The sequence below is a fragment of the Mirounga leonina genome, unplaced genomic scaffold (genome assembly GCF_011800145.1).
Source record: "Mirounga leonina isolate KUSES-001 unplaced genomic scaffold, KU_Mleo_1.0 Mir_115, whole genome shotgun sequence".
NCBI lineage: Eukaryota > Metazoa > Chordata > Mammalia > Carnivora > Phocidae > Mirounga > Mirounga leonina.
Genome location: NW_023270268.1, coordinates 66,858,517 through 66,873,908, shown reverse-complemented (window position 1 = coordinate 66,873,908; position 15,392 = coordinate 66,858,517). Strand labels below are relative to the sequence as shown.

General features: G+C 36.2%; 1 protein-coding gene across 1 annotated transcript in view; it reads right to left on the bottom strand.

Annotated features, from left to right (window-relative positions):
* NAALADL2 (N-acetylated alpha-linked acidic dipeptidase like 2) overlaps nucleotides 1-15,392 on the bottom strand; it is a gene marked incomplete at its 5' end in the record, with an annotated part of 857,615 nt that overhangs the window by 209,073 nt on the left and 633,150 nt on the right. Inside the window, one exon of the mRNA XM_034988848.1 lies at nucleotides 8,511-8,657. Within this exon, the coding sequence (XP_034844739.1) occupies nucleotides 8,511-8,657 (147 nt within the window). The remainder of the gene's footprint in view (nucleotides 1-8,510; nucleotides 8,658-15,392) is intronic.

Genomic DNA, 15,392 nt, shown 5'->3' with positions numbered 1-15,392 from the left:
CCAGGCCCATCTGTGGACCCATAACTCATATGACCATCCTCCCACCAAAGAAGCCTCTGATCTTACTTTGACCTCTTGGATTGTCCAAAATCACAACTGGTGGGAGTCTGCAAACCAATGATAGCCGATGGAGCTTCTATTCCTAACCTGAACCTGTGGCCAGTATAGAAAAGAAGTGCTTTGAATTTCACCTCAATATTTTGCCATGTCCTAATCTGATTTTATTATTTCTAACAATAGGTCTCAGCAATAATAACACAAAATTTCTTTTCAATTCAATTTCCATATATGTATACCTGAGTGATAAATTAGAAGTTGTCTCTAAACATGGAGTATATATAACATTTTGAATGCTCTGACAAGAATTATCAATGAATAAATATAAAGTGAGAAGATACTAATTTAAAGAGCTAAAAATGACCTTGTGTGTGAAGTTACCGTTTATTTTTTTCCTACTTTTGCCCATTTATCAGTACTACATAAACACTACACTATTTAGACTTAAAACATTTTTCACTAATAAGAGAAAAATATCAAAATAATTTCAATGCTAATGCTATTGACAAGAGACTGTGAAAATCAAAATACTGGTAAATACTTTGTTCTCCTTCAGAATATTCTCTGTTCATTTAAAATCACAGGGACAGAGCATCATAAAAGACTGACGACAACTGCAACTCTCTTGAGACTAATATAAAAGCTGGAACTTTCATGAGGAAGCTATAGTGATCTTTAAAAGCCAAGTGGCCTTGGCTTCAACCCATTTCTTTTTAACATTTATGAGACTTCAAAGGCCACTGTTGTGTCTTTCTTTGTAGTTTCTATAGAAGCATTTGCTTATTAAAAAACAAACAAAACTATAAGCTTCTGTGTGAAACACTATTAACTGTGAAACAGATGTTGAAAACCTGCAATTCCAGAGGCAAATAAAACGGTATGGAATTGTGGAGATTAAGGAATGGACAAGGAAATTCAATCATAGCCATAGTCATCATCCACAGCTATATGAAATCTAGATATGCTGTTTCCTTCTGGAGTTAACGGTTAGAGCATATGGGTACCAAAACTGCTGTTAACATTTTAATTATTCATTTTAAAGAGTCATCTAAATTCATCCCCAAAATAATTTTAATTTTTAAAGATTTATTTATTTATTTGGGGCAGAGAGAGAATGAGAGAGAGCACATGAGTGGGGGGAAGGGCAGAGGGAGACCAAGAGGGAGAGAAGCAGACTCCCCACTGAGCAGAGAGCCCCATATGGGGCCTGATCTCACAACCCAGATCTCACAACCCCAGGTCATGACCTGAGCCAAAACCAAGAGTTGGCTGCTTAACTGACTGAACCACCCAGGTACCCCTCCTCAAAATGGTTTTAGATTTCAAAATATTCTACTTGAAGAAATACGTCATTATCTTTAAAATTAGAAGAGACAAACGTCCTTGTCCTCATCTTCCAAAATGAACTTGGAAATAAAATTATAAATGCTATTTGTCTTGGACAAGACTTTGTAAATTACTATAAGGAAACATTCATAACAATTTTGTCATTATATGTAAACTATGGGCTCATTTTAAATTCAGTTAAGAAATATTACCCACTTCCAGCTATTGCTTAACTTTAAGAATTGTCAAAGCTGAAATGTTTAGAACCTTTGTATAGGAAAGTAGAAATAAAAAGAAACACCACATACTGTGGTGTTACATTGCACTATGGATATAGTGGGAGGTGGAAAGCATTTTAGGACTAGTCATTTTATGTAGAAAACCTCAAGAAACAGTCTAAGACTAGGGGGGGAAGCCCAGATATCTGGCACTACAGTGTGCTGGTTTGAGCCTTACTCTACCACTTAGTAGACGGGTGATGTTGGCCACTTGGTGCCTAGGTTTCATCTTTAATGAAAGTGGTAATACTAGTACATTCCTAATAAGTACTAGTTATAAGGACAAGAACTAAATTAAATGAATGAACATGTTTAAAGTATTTAGAACAAAACAATGCTTACCACAGATGTTACATGTGTTAAATAAAATTTTCCTTCATACTACCCTGCCTCTATCACTTCACTTACAGAGTGAGCCATCTTACCCAATATGATTTGTCCCACTGACTGGCAGGTTACTTATTTAGAAGCTGGTTTAATTAAATAATCAGTAAGAAAAATACATCTCTAAAGTAATATGTTAATTTAGAACTTGTACAGGTCTATTGGCCCAATATTTTGATGAAAAGCCAAAACCTTTTCTCTAAACATTGACCTGTTGAATAAAGCTCTGTTATTTCTTTCTTGTCCTAAACATTAATACATTTCAAGCTGCTTTTTTATTTAAAGTGAATTATTAAAGATGTTTGTGAAGTAGACTGAATGCGGAATGCATCTAGATTACTACCATTTCCCCAGATCTTTAAGAGCTGCCTGGTCTACTGCATATCAATTTTTTATTAGCAATTCACCTTTTAGAACATTATCATTATAGTTTTCTTAGAAGTAATTTTTTTCATATTCATGACTCACAAGTTTATGTAGCAATTAAAATACCTTGTTATTTATAACAAATGCAAAAAGGGCATATATAGATCTGAGAGTATAGCTGGCTCCGGGCAAGCATACCACATAAACTAAGAAAACACAAGTATGCAAAAATTCAGAAAGGATCTACCATGATGAGCTTCAAGGAGGCTTGGGCATTGATCTTTGTGTTCTAAAGGGATGGAAATTGTCAATGAATTCTACAAGCTGATTAAGTGGAAGTCACTTAAGAGAACTTCTACTATACTTTCTTGACTTGATTATTTATATGTCTTGAGTCCTAATCTAGACTGTGACCACTTTAAGAGAAGGAGAGCAGATTTTATTCATCTCTGAATTTCTAACATAGCATTGGATTATGGCAAGTACTTAATAACTGCTGGCTAAAAAAATGAATGAGTTTGAATTAACAAATACCTGAATATATCACATTGAAGCTACCCTATATTCTTAACTTAAATGTTGCCAAACTTACAACATGGTTGGTCTGTCATTAAACCCACCTGTAAGTATTATTACTGAAATTATAAAAAACTTCCTTATAAAACAAATTTCCTCATAACAGGGATGATCACAAGACAATCCCTGAAAATAGCATTAGAGCTAAAATATAGTACATGCATAATATACTTTGATCTAATGGTGGTAGGCATTTGGAATAAATGTTCTTATTTAGAATTCTAAGCAAGGACAACTGCTAGGGGACATCTGTCCTCCTTGCAGCCATTTCTAAATATTAGGCAATTTGAAGTATGATCTTTTGAATCATCCATTTGAGTCTTAAGAGTTTCTTCATTCTTTGTTTTTTTTTTTCAATATCTGTATCATATTTCAATTTCTTGTGTTTACTCCTCAGGCTCCTAGAAGCATACAGCAACTTTAATAGCACTCCCTCTGTGACAGGCATTTCATATACTGTACAATCAAAGCTTTTCAAGTCTGCTCTATAACTGTTGATTTGTTGATTGGGGTTTAACCTTCTCTTCTAAAAGAAGGCTTCTCAGAAGTGCAATTCTTTGTAAAGTCACAGTTTATGAGAGTGTTATATTCCCTACTTCATGTTGTTTGTCAGGTGAATGGGATGGCAATACCCAGAAATGCCCGGAAAATACACAAACAGGTTTATAGAGAATCACAGTTCAGATTCTTGAAAAAGAGCAATGTTGAACACCTTGGGTCAAACATAAAGGATGAGGTAGGCTAGTGTAACCAAGGCCACGTCCCCAAATCAGCATTTCTCCATGTGTGGTCGGAGGCCCTCAGGGCTCCCTGGGATCAACACTATTTTCATAATAATAATGACATTACATAGCTTCATGCTTTCATTTTCTCTCTCCATTCATAAGTGTACAGGTTGCAAAAAGCTCATCAATATGTAGATTCCACGTTGAAACTAACCGTTAGAAAACTAATACTTCCCAAGTCTCAGTGTAGTATAGAAGAAAAATACTTGCCATTATATGAAAAGACTATCACACCAGATTTTCTTCATACATTTCAACCAAGAAAACATATAACAACAGATTAAAGTGTAGAAACACATATGAGAATCCAGCTATCTCATATTACGTCACCATAAAGAGATTTGCAAAAAGGTAAAATAATGCCACTCTTCTAATTTGTATTTTCTTGTCTTGGGAAATATAATTCTCTTTCATAAAAATAAGTTATTTATATTAATTTGTAACAGGTTTACTATCTATTTTTAAATGAATACATATATATGTACATTTTCTCAGTTTTAATTCCTAATGTAGGAAATATTTATACATATTAGTCACATAGACAAAAGCTCTTTTCTTTGGAGTTTTCAATACTTTTAGAGGGTAAATGGGTTTTTAGAACAAAATGTTTAAGAACCTCTGCCCTAAATGAATTAAGTCCGATCTGAAAATAATAATACCATATGATTTGATTGACACTGAAAGCACTTTTCCCAAAATAAATTACAAAGAAAAGTAATGAACTAGAGAGAACTCTAAAGAACAACTTTCCATTCCATCTCCAATTAGCATGAAGTAGAAAGGTAAAATCTCATTTTTAAGTGACATTACATAAGTTTCATAGCTATCAGTATGAAACAAATTCTATCAGATATTGCAAAATATCAGTACAACTTATGCATAGGTACACACAACTATTTGGTTCCTTAAGTCAAGGGCTTGTTTTGTTTTTTGTTTTGTTTTGTTTTGTTTTGTTTTGTTTTGAGAGAGAGAGAGAGAGTGGGGGAAGGGACAGACGGAGAGAGAGAATCTTAGGCAGGCTCTACACCCAGCTCAGAGCCCACAACCACCAAAAGGTGAATTGCTAATAATCTCACAACCCTGAGATCATGACCTGAGCCCAAATCAAGAGTTAGCCACTTAACCGAATGAGCCATCCAGGTGCCCCTCCTTAAGTCAAGAGCTTCTAATTGACTTTTGAACTGTTATTATCTGTTAACACAACAGTGTCAGTGACTAAGTTCCAAACAGAAAATGTAATGAAAGAATTATCACTAAGTAAAATAAAGTATTCTTCTACTTAGTAGTATAAAATATGAAGAATCAAGATGTAAACTATGAGTTACTTTGCTCCAAAATGTGTGCATGTGTATTGTAGTGTTGTATCTGTATTGTTCCTCCACAAATTAATTATTTTTATGTGATAAAATTACCTTAAAATTAAAGTTCACACATGCATACATACACCCAGATACTCATGCTGTTATATATCAGTTTAAGAATCAAAATTGATATCAGAGGGCGCCTGGGTGGCTCAGTCGTTGAGCATCTGCCTTCGGCTCAGGTTATGATCCCAGGGTCCTGGGATTGAGTCCCACATCGGGCTCCCTGCTCGGCAGGAAGCCTGCTTCTCCCTCTCCCACTCTCCCTGCTTGTGTTCCTGCTCTCGCTGTCTCTCTCTCTCTGTCAAATAAATAAATAAAATCTTAAAAAAAAAATTGATATCAGAGCCATCTAACTTAAAAAGAATAAGAGTTTCAAAATACCTATGCTACTTGGTTTTCAGTTGCTGGGTTACTAAATGATATTGAAACAATTATGCAAAAAACTCAGCTATATAAAAGTTATAATACCTCTTTATCTCATTATCATTTAAATGTTAAATGCTCCATTATAGAGGTAAATTGGGTTTAAAAAAGAATGTTTCAAGCAGAAGAGCAAAAAATATAAGGTTAAACAGCGTGAGGAACAAGAGCTTCAATCTGTGGTAGAAAGCTTACTAGGGCATGGATTGATCTTTTGATATACTAAGAAAGCCAGACCCTCTGACATGCCCTATGGAGAGTAAATATACTGATCTGGAACAAAAATTATGTGAAACAGCTGTTAAGTGACAGAAGAAATGTGCATCAGACCACCAGCCTGTCATAAATATTGCACTCTTAATCAGAAAGCATCTGTCTTTTCATTTCCTTTTCAGCAATCTCTGCATTGTATTTAATCTGTGCAGAATGCTTCTTTCTCCTAACAGGTGCAACAATGTTTACAAATTGAAAACCTTATTTAAATGAAAAATACAACTGAAGACATTTCAATTAACAGGGCAATATTTTATGAGAAGGAATAATTCTAGCATTTGGCAAATCCATACATTGCTTTGCATCTGTGAAATTAGTTATCGGAAAATTAGAGCATAGACACCAAGAAAAGCTAAAGATGAAATATGCTTCATGCAATCTTATTCAATATATAAGCACCCAGGGAAACTATAGGGAAAAGGCCTTGGTGGGAATATGGAACCATGAAATATTGGGGATGGATATTATAAAATGTCATGTTTCACCAAAAATCATTTTAGAATAATACCCCATATGTCCATTTAAAGTGGCATCTGTGGCACTAGTTTCTTTTCCTACAGTTTTTTTTTTTTCCCTATTATCATTCACTCGTTGAAACAGACTATAATAGCTCCATAATCAATCTGCTGGAAAAAAAAATGGCAAAAGCACTGAAGTTAGCATTATAATCACCCAAATAAAATTTAAATAAATCATCTCTCCCAAAACCTGAGTATAATTATAAAATTAGCTCATTTAGAACACATGCGATTTATAAAGTGAAAAGGACTATAGAATTGTCCACTTTGGCTCTTTTACTGAAAATGAGTGCAGTGATAATGAACCCCATTCCTACAAGGGCCAGGGGGGTAATGCAGGCAATGCAAGTCTGGGGAAACATGTGGCCTGTTAGGTTGATTATTTCAATTTGTGATAGCAACAGGCATTGAAGAAATACTCTTCTTAACTGCACTCTAGGACAAACAACATGGCAGACTCCTTAATAAAGAACATGGCAAGCTGGTGAGTAATGCACAATTTAGCCAATTGTTTCCATTGCCTAGAATATATATTGTTTCCATTGCCTAGAAGTATAACAGGGCTCCTCATTTGCAAAACAAGTCTGAAAGAGGTCAACTCATTTGTCTCGTAAGTATCAGAGTCAAGTATCGACCCATTCCTAATGCTATACTATACTGTCTGTCAAATTCTTGGCTTAAGATTTAACCATGATGATTTAGACAGGGATGGGATAAAAGATATTCAACACGTTAACATGACAGGAGCTGGATGGGCTGAGGTAGGAGGATGATGAAGAGATATTAAAAGATATCAAGCAGGAAAATTAAAAATGAGTTATTGTCTTAATACATTGATTTCATTAAAGTGTATATAGTGGGCTTGGTAAAAAACTACCCCTACACACGTATCCCATTTTTACACAACAATAGCATATGAAAATACAATTTAAAAAAACAGGTAAATTGTAATGATAACTTTTCCATTACCTAAGAATTCACCTCATTACAATAGGATTCACCTGGGCGCCTGGGTGGCTCAGTTGGTTAAGCGACTGCCTTCGGCTCAGGTCATGATCCTGGAGTCCCTGGATCGAGTCCCGCATCGGGCTCCCTGCTCGGCAGGGAGTCTGCTTCTCCCTCTGACCCTCCTCCCTCTCATGCTCTCTGCCTCTCATTCTCTCTCTCGCAAATAAATAAAATCTTAAAAAAAAAAAAAAAGCTTTAAAAAAAATAGGATTCACCTGGAGTCTCTCCCTCCATGAATTGAAGTCATTAGTGACCGTTAGCTGTTTACAGAGGAACTCAGGGATGAGTGTGGGAGCGCTGCTGAGAAACAGAAAGTGAAATATTGCTAATGCTATCAGAAATTAAGATACCCCATACCTGAAGTTGAGCCTATAAAAATGTAATTTAAACACAACTTTTCAGGAGCATCTATAGTTGAAAAACAAAGCAGGTTTTATTCTATTTTCCAGTCACTATTTATATTGTTAATATAATAATTACCTTAATCAGGCCGCCCAACTTTCAAATTGCTCCCAATAAAGCATGCACAACTTGTGAAAGGTAAAATACTCCAACAGGCTTAGATCTGCAGAGAAACAGTTTCCTGTGTCGTAATTCTGAGAAAGGTCAAAAGGTTTGAAGTCCAACAGATAGATGAACACAGACTTAGTTAAGGTAAATCAATCTTTGGGAGAAAAAACCTCCTATCCTCATAAAAAGTAGTATCTTTTTGGGCAGGCAAACTATTGACAAACTTCGGGCAGCTAATCCACAAGACTCACATTAATATACAGAATGTGAAACGCATTTTCCCTTGGGGAAGGAGAGGAGAATCCATTGTCCATGTCATCTGTTTCTGTGAATACTGAAGATTACAATTATGTTTTGATGTTAATCCAACTACTGCAAATTTCTTGTTGCGAAGCACACTGTGAAAATGTGACAGTATAAATCTTTTTAAATTGAATTCAACACTATTGAAAAGAGCTGATGTTTTCAAACACTGTTACAAAGCCTCTGAACAACAAGAATAACTCTCTAAATGAAGCAGCCTCCTATAGTGACCTACTTGGTAAGAAAGACAAATAGCCAGGATAAAATCAAATTCTGCATGTCTGCTATACTGTGTGTGTGTGTGTATGGGTTTGTGGGTTTTGCATTTTTAGGAACAATCACCTCTAATGCTTTGATATCCTCAAAGGCAAACTGCACAGTGGGAACTCCAAGATGGTTGATGAAATAATCCGCATCACCTTGTATCTGTACAGAACTGACGTTGGTTTCTTGGCACTTAGCTCTTCTGGAACAGTTGAAATGATTTTTCTGAAAAACATAATTTAAATTGTTAGCATATACTATGCTTCTTGGGACACCCCAAAATCCGTGCTACTCGAAATACAGTCCATAGATCAGCTGCATCCATGTCACTCAGGAACCTGTTGGAAATATAAATGCTTTGGCTACCCCTTGTCCTCTGGAATGGGAATAGGAACCTTTAGGGATGGAGCCCAGGAACCTACGCTGTGACAATTCCCTATGGTTCTGACGTTCACTAAACTGTGACTAGCACTGGACCAAATCAAACTCTGCTTGCCGTTGGTGCCCCAAAAGCATTTTTATCATAGATTTATTATGAACTGAAATGACCCTTTAATTTGAAATATTTTAAAATGATGTTGAGTCCCCAAAAAGCTTAGTTTTTTTTTAAGTTTTCCAGTAAATTTAAAAGATGGCTTTGTAGGTTATAATCATTCTTTTTTGAATGTTTTTTGAAAACCACATAAGGAAGTTTCTCCGTTTATTCTTTTTTAAATTTTTTTTAAAGATTTTATTTATTTATTTAATTGACAGAGAGAGACAGTGAGAGAGGGAACACAAGCAGGGGGAGGGTCAGAGGGAGAAGCAGGCTTCCCGCCGAGCAGCGAGCCCGATGCGGGGCTCCTCCCAGGACCCTGAGATCATGACCTGAGCTGAAGGCAGTTGCTTAACCAACTGAGCCACCCAGGCGCCCCTCTCCATTCATTCTTAAAAGTATATTCCCTCAAGTCTCAAGTATGAAACTTTAATGGAAAAATACCAATCTCGTCAGCTGTAATTATGAGAAAAGTAAGACATTAGCAATGAGAACCTTTACATCTCACATCAAGCAGAAGTATGTAGTCAATACATGTTTGTCATTGAATCAAGACACTGACTCTTCAACAGCCCACCCCCATGTTTCTTTGGCATGATATAATTTCAAAAATACTTTTAAATGTAACTGATCAAAAGATTTGGAAATGTGTATCTAATATTTAGAAAATGAATCGTTGCAACTTTTTTCAACTATAGTGTTAGATTTTTCCAACATATAATAATGTTCAATACCTATCCAACTTTCTTTGAGGACCTAAGAGAAAGATCTTTGCAACAAAGTTAAAATCAATTACAATGGAAAGCCTGTGTGAGCATTTATAAACAAGGCAAGGTTTCAGTTTAATGTCACTTACATGTATCTTGAGTAAAGCATAAAAACCTAATTTTTTTTATAGTGAACCCCACCAATTTGCTTCTTTTGAAAGTCTGATTTTCTGAAAAGCGAGTTAATTCTCTTTCACTTCCTGATCTACTCCTGGGGCGAAGATTCCTGAAGGTTTTAAATCAACCTGGGACAGGTTAGGTAGAGTTTAAGTATTACCAAAGAAGAGCTACCCTTAAGTACTAGATTATGAAAAGCAAAGAAATTACTTTATATCATGTACAAAATCCAAGTACTTTTGACAGCTCCAGCTGTTGAGAACTGGCACCTTTGAAGGTATTTGTTCAGCCACACTAGATTTTTTTTCCTAATTGAATTTGAATGCTTTCATCAAGCAAGACATTCACAGGTGTCCTATCACCGGAGTCTCATTAGCCTGCTTCACTCATTCACATTCACTGAATGGTGCCCGGATGCATTTGAATTTGTGAAACCTAGACTGTTACACTCTTTTATGTTTTTAATAAGGATTTGATAGAATCTAGTCTTTTCTCTCCCCAAATGCTTAGCCAACAAAATTAGAAATCATTTTTACAAGTGGTTTATTTTCCCTTTACTTACATGTTTCCCTTTACTTACATTTGAGACATGTATCCTACTCAACATCAGTGAAAATACAGGTTTGGCTTTCATTTCATTTTGTATATAGAATTCTTTTTTTTTTTTTTTTTAAGATTTTGTTTATTTATTTGACAGAGAGAGACAAAGTGAGAGAGGGAACACAAGCAGGGGGAGTGGGAGAAGGAGAAGCAGGCTTCCAGCGGAGCAGGGAGCCCGATGCGGGGCTCGATCCCAGGACCCTGGGATCATGACCTGAGCCGAAGGCAGACGCTTAACGACTGAGCCACCCAGGCACCACCTGTATATATAATTCTTAATATCTACTCCAAATACTAGCCATGCTGATATTTCCTTAGAATTCCGTTAGAAAAATTTCCTTAGAAATTTTTTTCTCTCTGTTCCTGTCACTCCAATTTCTCAGAGTTGCCAGGCCGAGACATTTCTTCGTGCTCTTTCTTTGCATGTGTGTGAAGTTGCAGAACTTAGATGTTGGAAATGATGGGTCATCAGAACATCTGTTACTCTTTCATTTCCGGCTCTTTTTTCAATCAGTGAAGTGAATTGGACCTGCTAGTGGAAGGGGCTATCTGTGTGTTTCATTTCCTCTTTTAATTAAACAATAGGAAAACAATCTTCTGAAATATTAAAAAAAAAAAGAAATTTTTTTCTCAACAGAAGATTAGCATGAATTAAAAACCAACAATTTAAATTCTACAATATGTGTCTCTGAAAGAATTAAGTTAAAAAATGTGAAACTTAAATGTAATATATATATTTTTAAGATTTCATTTATTTGAGAGAGAGAGAGAGCATGAGCTGGGGGGAGGGGCAGAGAGAGAGAGAGAAGCAGACTCCCCATTGAGCAGGGAGCCTGACTCTGGGGACTCTGGGCTCAATCCCAGGACCCCGGGGTCATTACCTGAGACAAAGGCAGACACTTAACTGACTGAGCCACTTAAATGTAATATTTGATACTATTTTTATTTAGTCATTATTGCTATATAATAGCTTCCCTTTGTCAAAAAGTGTGTTTCCCATATATGCCAATTGCTAAAACGACGCAAATGACCCCACTGCAATCAATTCTTGCATTCTCTGTTTGCTCTACAAGTTTCACAAAGCACAGTTCTTGTTTTGCCTCAGCCTTTCACCAGCCCAGGACATTCTTTTTGAAGCCATTATAGATACCCTAGTCTCTCTGTCCTTGCCATGGCTAATCCCATTGCATAGCTTTATTATTTTCACCGCCTTCCATTTCTGTGATTCCTTCTAGCTACGCTTACATGTTCTCTGTTTTTCGGCCAAATCAAAAAGGCAATATCCAGCCTTCAGAATTACATTCCCTAAAATACTTCCACATTCTTTTCCCTACTGTGTCTTGCTCTATTTCACCCATTTACTAACAAATCTATCTTTTCCCTAAAGGTTTGTATTACCACCTCTGTCAGTCATCTATAAAAACTTCTTTTGTAAACCAACTAAGATGCCAACAGAATGAGCATTATTTAGAATTGTTTTTAAATTGTATTTTCATGGTTGAGATCATTAAACTACTTCGATGGTGCTAAATATTGACTATGTACAGAGGGAGGCTAGAGTACAAGAAAGACAACCCAAAATTTGAGGATCAGGGACAACACAATTCCCTGAGGAACCTTCCTAGGATCTCTTCCTTACCTACGAAGCCCAGAGTTTCCCTGAAAAGTTCTGTAGAGGACTTAGCACACCAGCTCATCCCATTTTTCCTCTCTTTGTTTCTCAGTCTCTCTTTCTCACCACCTCATCCTCTGCTGCCTATTCTCCTGTGATTTAACCAGTGATGAGGGGAGGAAGTGCTGTACCCTCAAGCCTGTGTTTATTTTGTTCCTTGGTGCTTTTTTTCCTAGCTATTTTCAGAGTAAAATAGGATAAAAAAGAACCCAATTTTCAGATTGGAGTTTTTCCCCCAGTCATTTCATCTAGGGATTTCACTTCAGAGGGAACATTCCTGGCATAGAAACCCTATTCTCTAAAACTTTTTATTATTCATTACTTTATAATCTAGGCCAAATTCATAGACCTTAAGTGACCCTAAATCTGTATTCTATCCTAATGTGAAGTGTTTTCCCACACAACACCTCAGTGGATTGTAATAGATCTATATCAGGTAAGAGATAATGACCTACTCAACCCTGTGAACACTTACATCTGAGAAAGAAATAGAAAGAAATGTTAATTTCCTTCGTTTTACTAGAAGTTAGCCACCATGGGAAAGAGAAGGTTGGTAACAAATTTGTGCAGGTCAATTAATCTTTTAAATTTATTTACAAGGCTGAGTAAATTCAAATTATTTCATCCAAGGGGTTCAAAATGCTCCATACTTAACATTTGATAACAAGCATTTTTATTACAGTTCATAAAATAACCAAGTTCAGGCAATGCCTGAGGTTATGTCACTTGTTTAATTTCCCACCACAAGTCTATTGAAGACCTCAAATGAAATCACCATCTCGATCCTAAAGCTGCATGCTCTTTGCAACAATACTTTTAGGCTGAAAGGCAAAACCTTATAGTAAATGATCACATAAGTGAAATACAAAGAAATTAAGTTAACATTTACCTTAATTGAATAGTGATACCAAGGCACACTGACAGATTTCTAAAGTATTTAAAAATCTGTTTGGGGCACCTGGGTGGCTCAGTTGGTTAAGCGACTGCCTTCGGCTCGGGTCATGATCCCAGGGTCCTGGGATCGAGTCCCGCATTGGGCTCCCTGCTCTGCGTGGAGCCTGCTTCTTCCTCTCCCACTCCCCCTGCTTGTGTTCCCTCTCTTGCTGTGTCTCTCTGTCAAATAAATAAATAAAATCTTTAAAAAAATAAAAAATAAAAAAAATAAATAAAAATCTGTTTAATAATTCAAACATTTTACCTCTCCCACACTCTGCTTTCCTGGGCACACATAAATATTCACTCTATATTTGTAGGAAATCTAAGGTGATTACTTACTCCAACAGCAAGTGTACGATTCAAAATAAAAGTACTACATTCTATACATTGTAATAAAATTGAATCACTTTCTTTTCATTTCAGTATTATTTTGTAACTTCAGTTGTATGGAAACAATTTATCTCCCTGGTTTTCCTGATTTTCACAATATAGTAATGTTCCAATCGTGATAATGATGCTTATGGGTATTTAAAAAATGATTTCTTGTTATAGGCACTGAGATGGTTGATTTTATGTGTCAATCTGATTGGGCCGCTAGGTACTCAGATATTTGGTCAAACATTATTCTGGGTAGGTCCGTGAGGGTGTTTTCAGATGAGATTTACATTTGAGTTGGTAGACTGACTAAAGCAGATTACTCTCCCTAATGTAGTTGGGCCTTACTTCACTCAGTTTAAGGCTTGAATAGAACAAAGGGCAGCCCATCCCCAGTAAGAAAGAACTGCTACAGTCTGACATTAGCAGGAACATAAGTCTTCCTTTCTTTAGACTCAACTGAAAGCATATCACTTCTGAGCATCAAGCTTGCTGTTTGGGGGGCTGGAACTCACACCATCAGCTCTCTGGGTTTGTTCTTTCTGGGACTGTAGGGATCTTTTTTTTATTTTATTTTTTAAAGAATTTATTTATTTATTTGAGAGAGAGACAGAGAGCCAGCATGGGAAGGAGAGGGAGGAAGACTCTGAAGCAGACTCATATTGAGCACAGAGCTCTAAGTGGGGCTCGATCCCACAACCTCAAGATCATGACCTGAGCCGAAACCAAGAGTCAAACCACCCAGATGCCCCCTCCCCCCTTTTTAAATTACATTACAACCCACTGGATGTGGGTTGTAACCAACTATATATAACTATATATATATAACCATATATAACCAACTATATATCTGTGGCATTTCTTCAATGCTTATTTAGTTACTATGTGTGTACATCATGAGTTCCTTACTTGTTTTGGTTATATTTTTATGCCAGTACCTCAAGTTGCTATCCATCCTCAGTTCCTCATAATGCATTACAGTTCTCCTTTAGTAATCTTTGAGAGGAAACACGAAGTTATACTTACTGACTCACTTTAATATTTTAAACTGGAAACTTATTTAACTTATAACGCCAGCATCTGATAATGAGTTTCTTATACATAGAATATATTTTCAAATGGTAAACTTTTTTTTTAATCAATAACTATCTTGCAATGCGTTTATTAAAGATTAAATTGAGTATGGGGAGAAACCAGCTTTTTATCTTTTTTCTTTTTAAGTGAAAATTTTCAACCCCATAAGATGGGATTTTCAAAATCTCCAGTATCTCAAGGTTTCTGCAAAGGTTTAATCACCTACTTACAGAGTGTTAACAAAGCATTTTCAGCTTTAAATGGTGCAGAATTGCTATTCCTCTAGTATATACCAGTAGAACTGCCAAAGTGAAAACAGTCTAGTTCTCATCTCATTCTGTCCATTTTTAAAACTTTAATCTTGTTCCCAAATATGGAGAAATGTTACTTTATATTTGAAATACTTCAGATTATATTTAAAATATATTTATGTACTAATGAATGCTTTAAAGAGCACTCTGTAACAGTAAAGATAAAAAATGAAGGGGTGCCTGGGTGGCTCAGTCATTAAGCGTCTGCCTTCAGCTCAGGTCATGATCCCGGAGTCCTGGGATCGAGCCCCACATCGGGCTCCCTGCTCGGCGGAAAGCCTGCTTCTCCCTCTCTCACTCCCCCTGCTTGTGTTCCCTCTCTCACTGTGTCTCTCTCTTAAAAAAAAAAAAAAAAAAAGAAAGAAAAATGAAGAAATTTGCCCTTGTTCTTACTCTAACTCATGTCTCCTCCCCCAGCCCTATATCTACTCCATTTCCCCTTCCTCTTCCCTGGTTAACTTAAAATTCCTACCAATAGGCACATGATAACAGAAGACCTATTTCTTTCTTTCTTTCTTTCTTTCTTTCTTTCTTTCTTTCTTTCTTTCTTTCTTTCTTTCTTTCTTTCTTTCT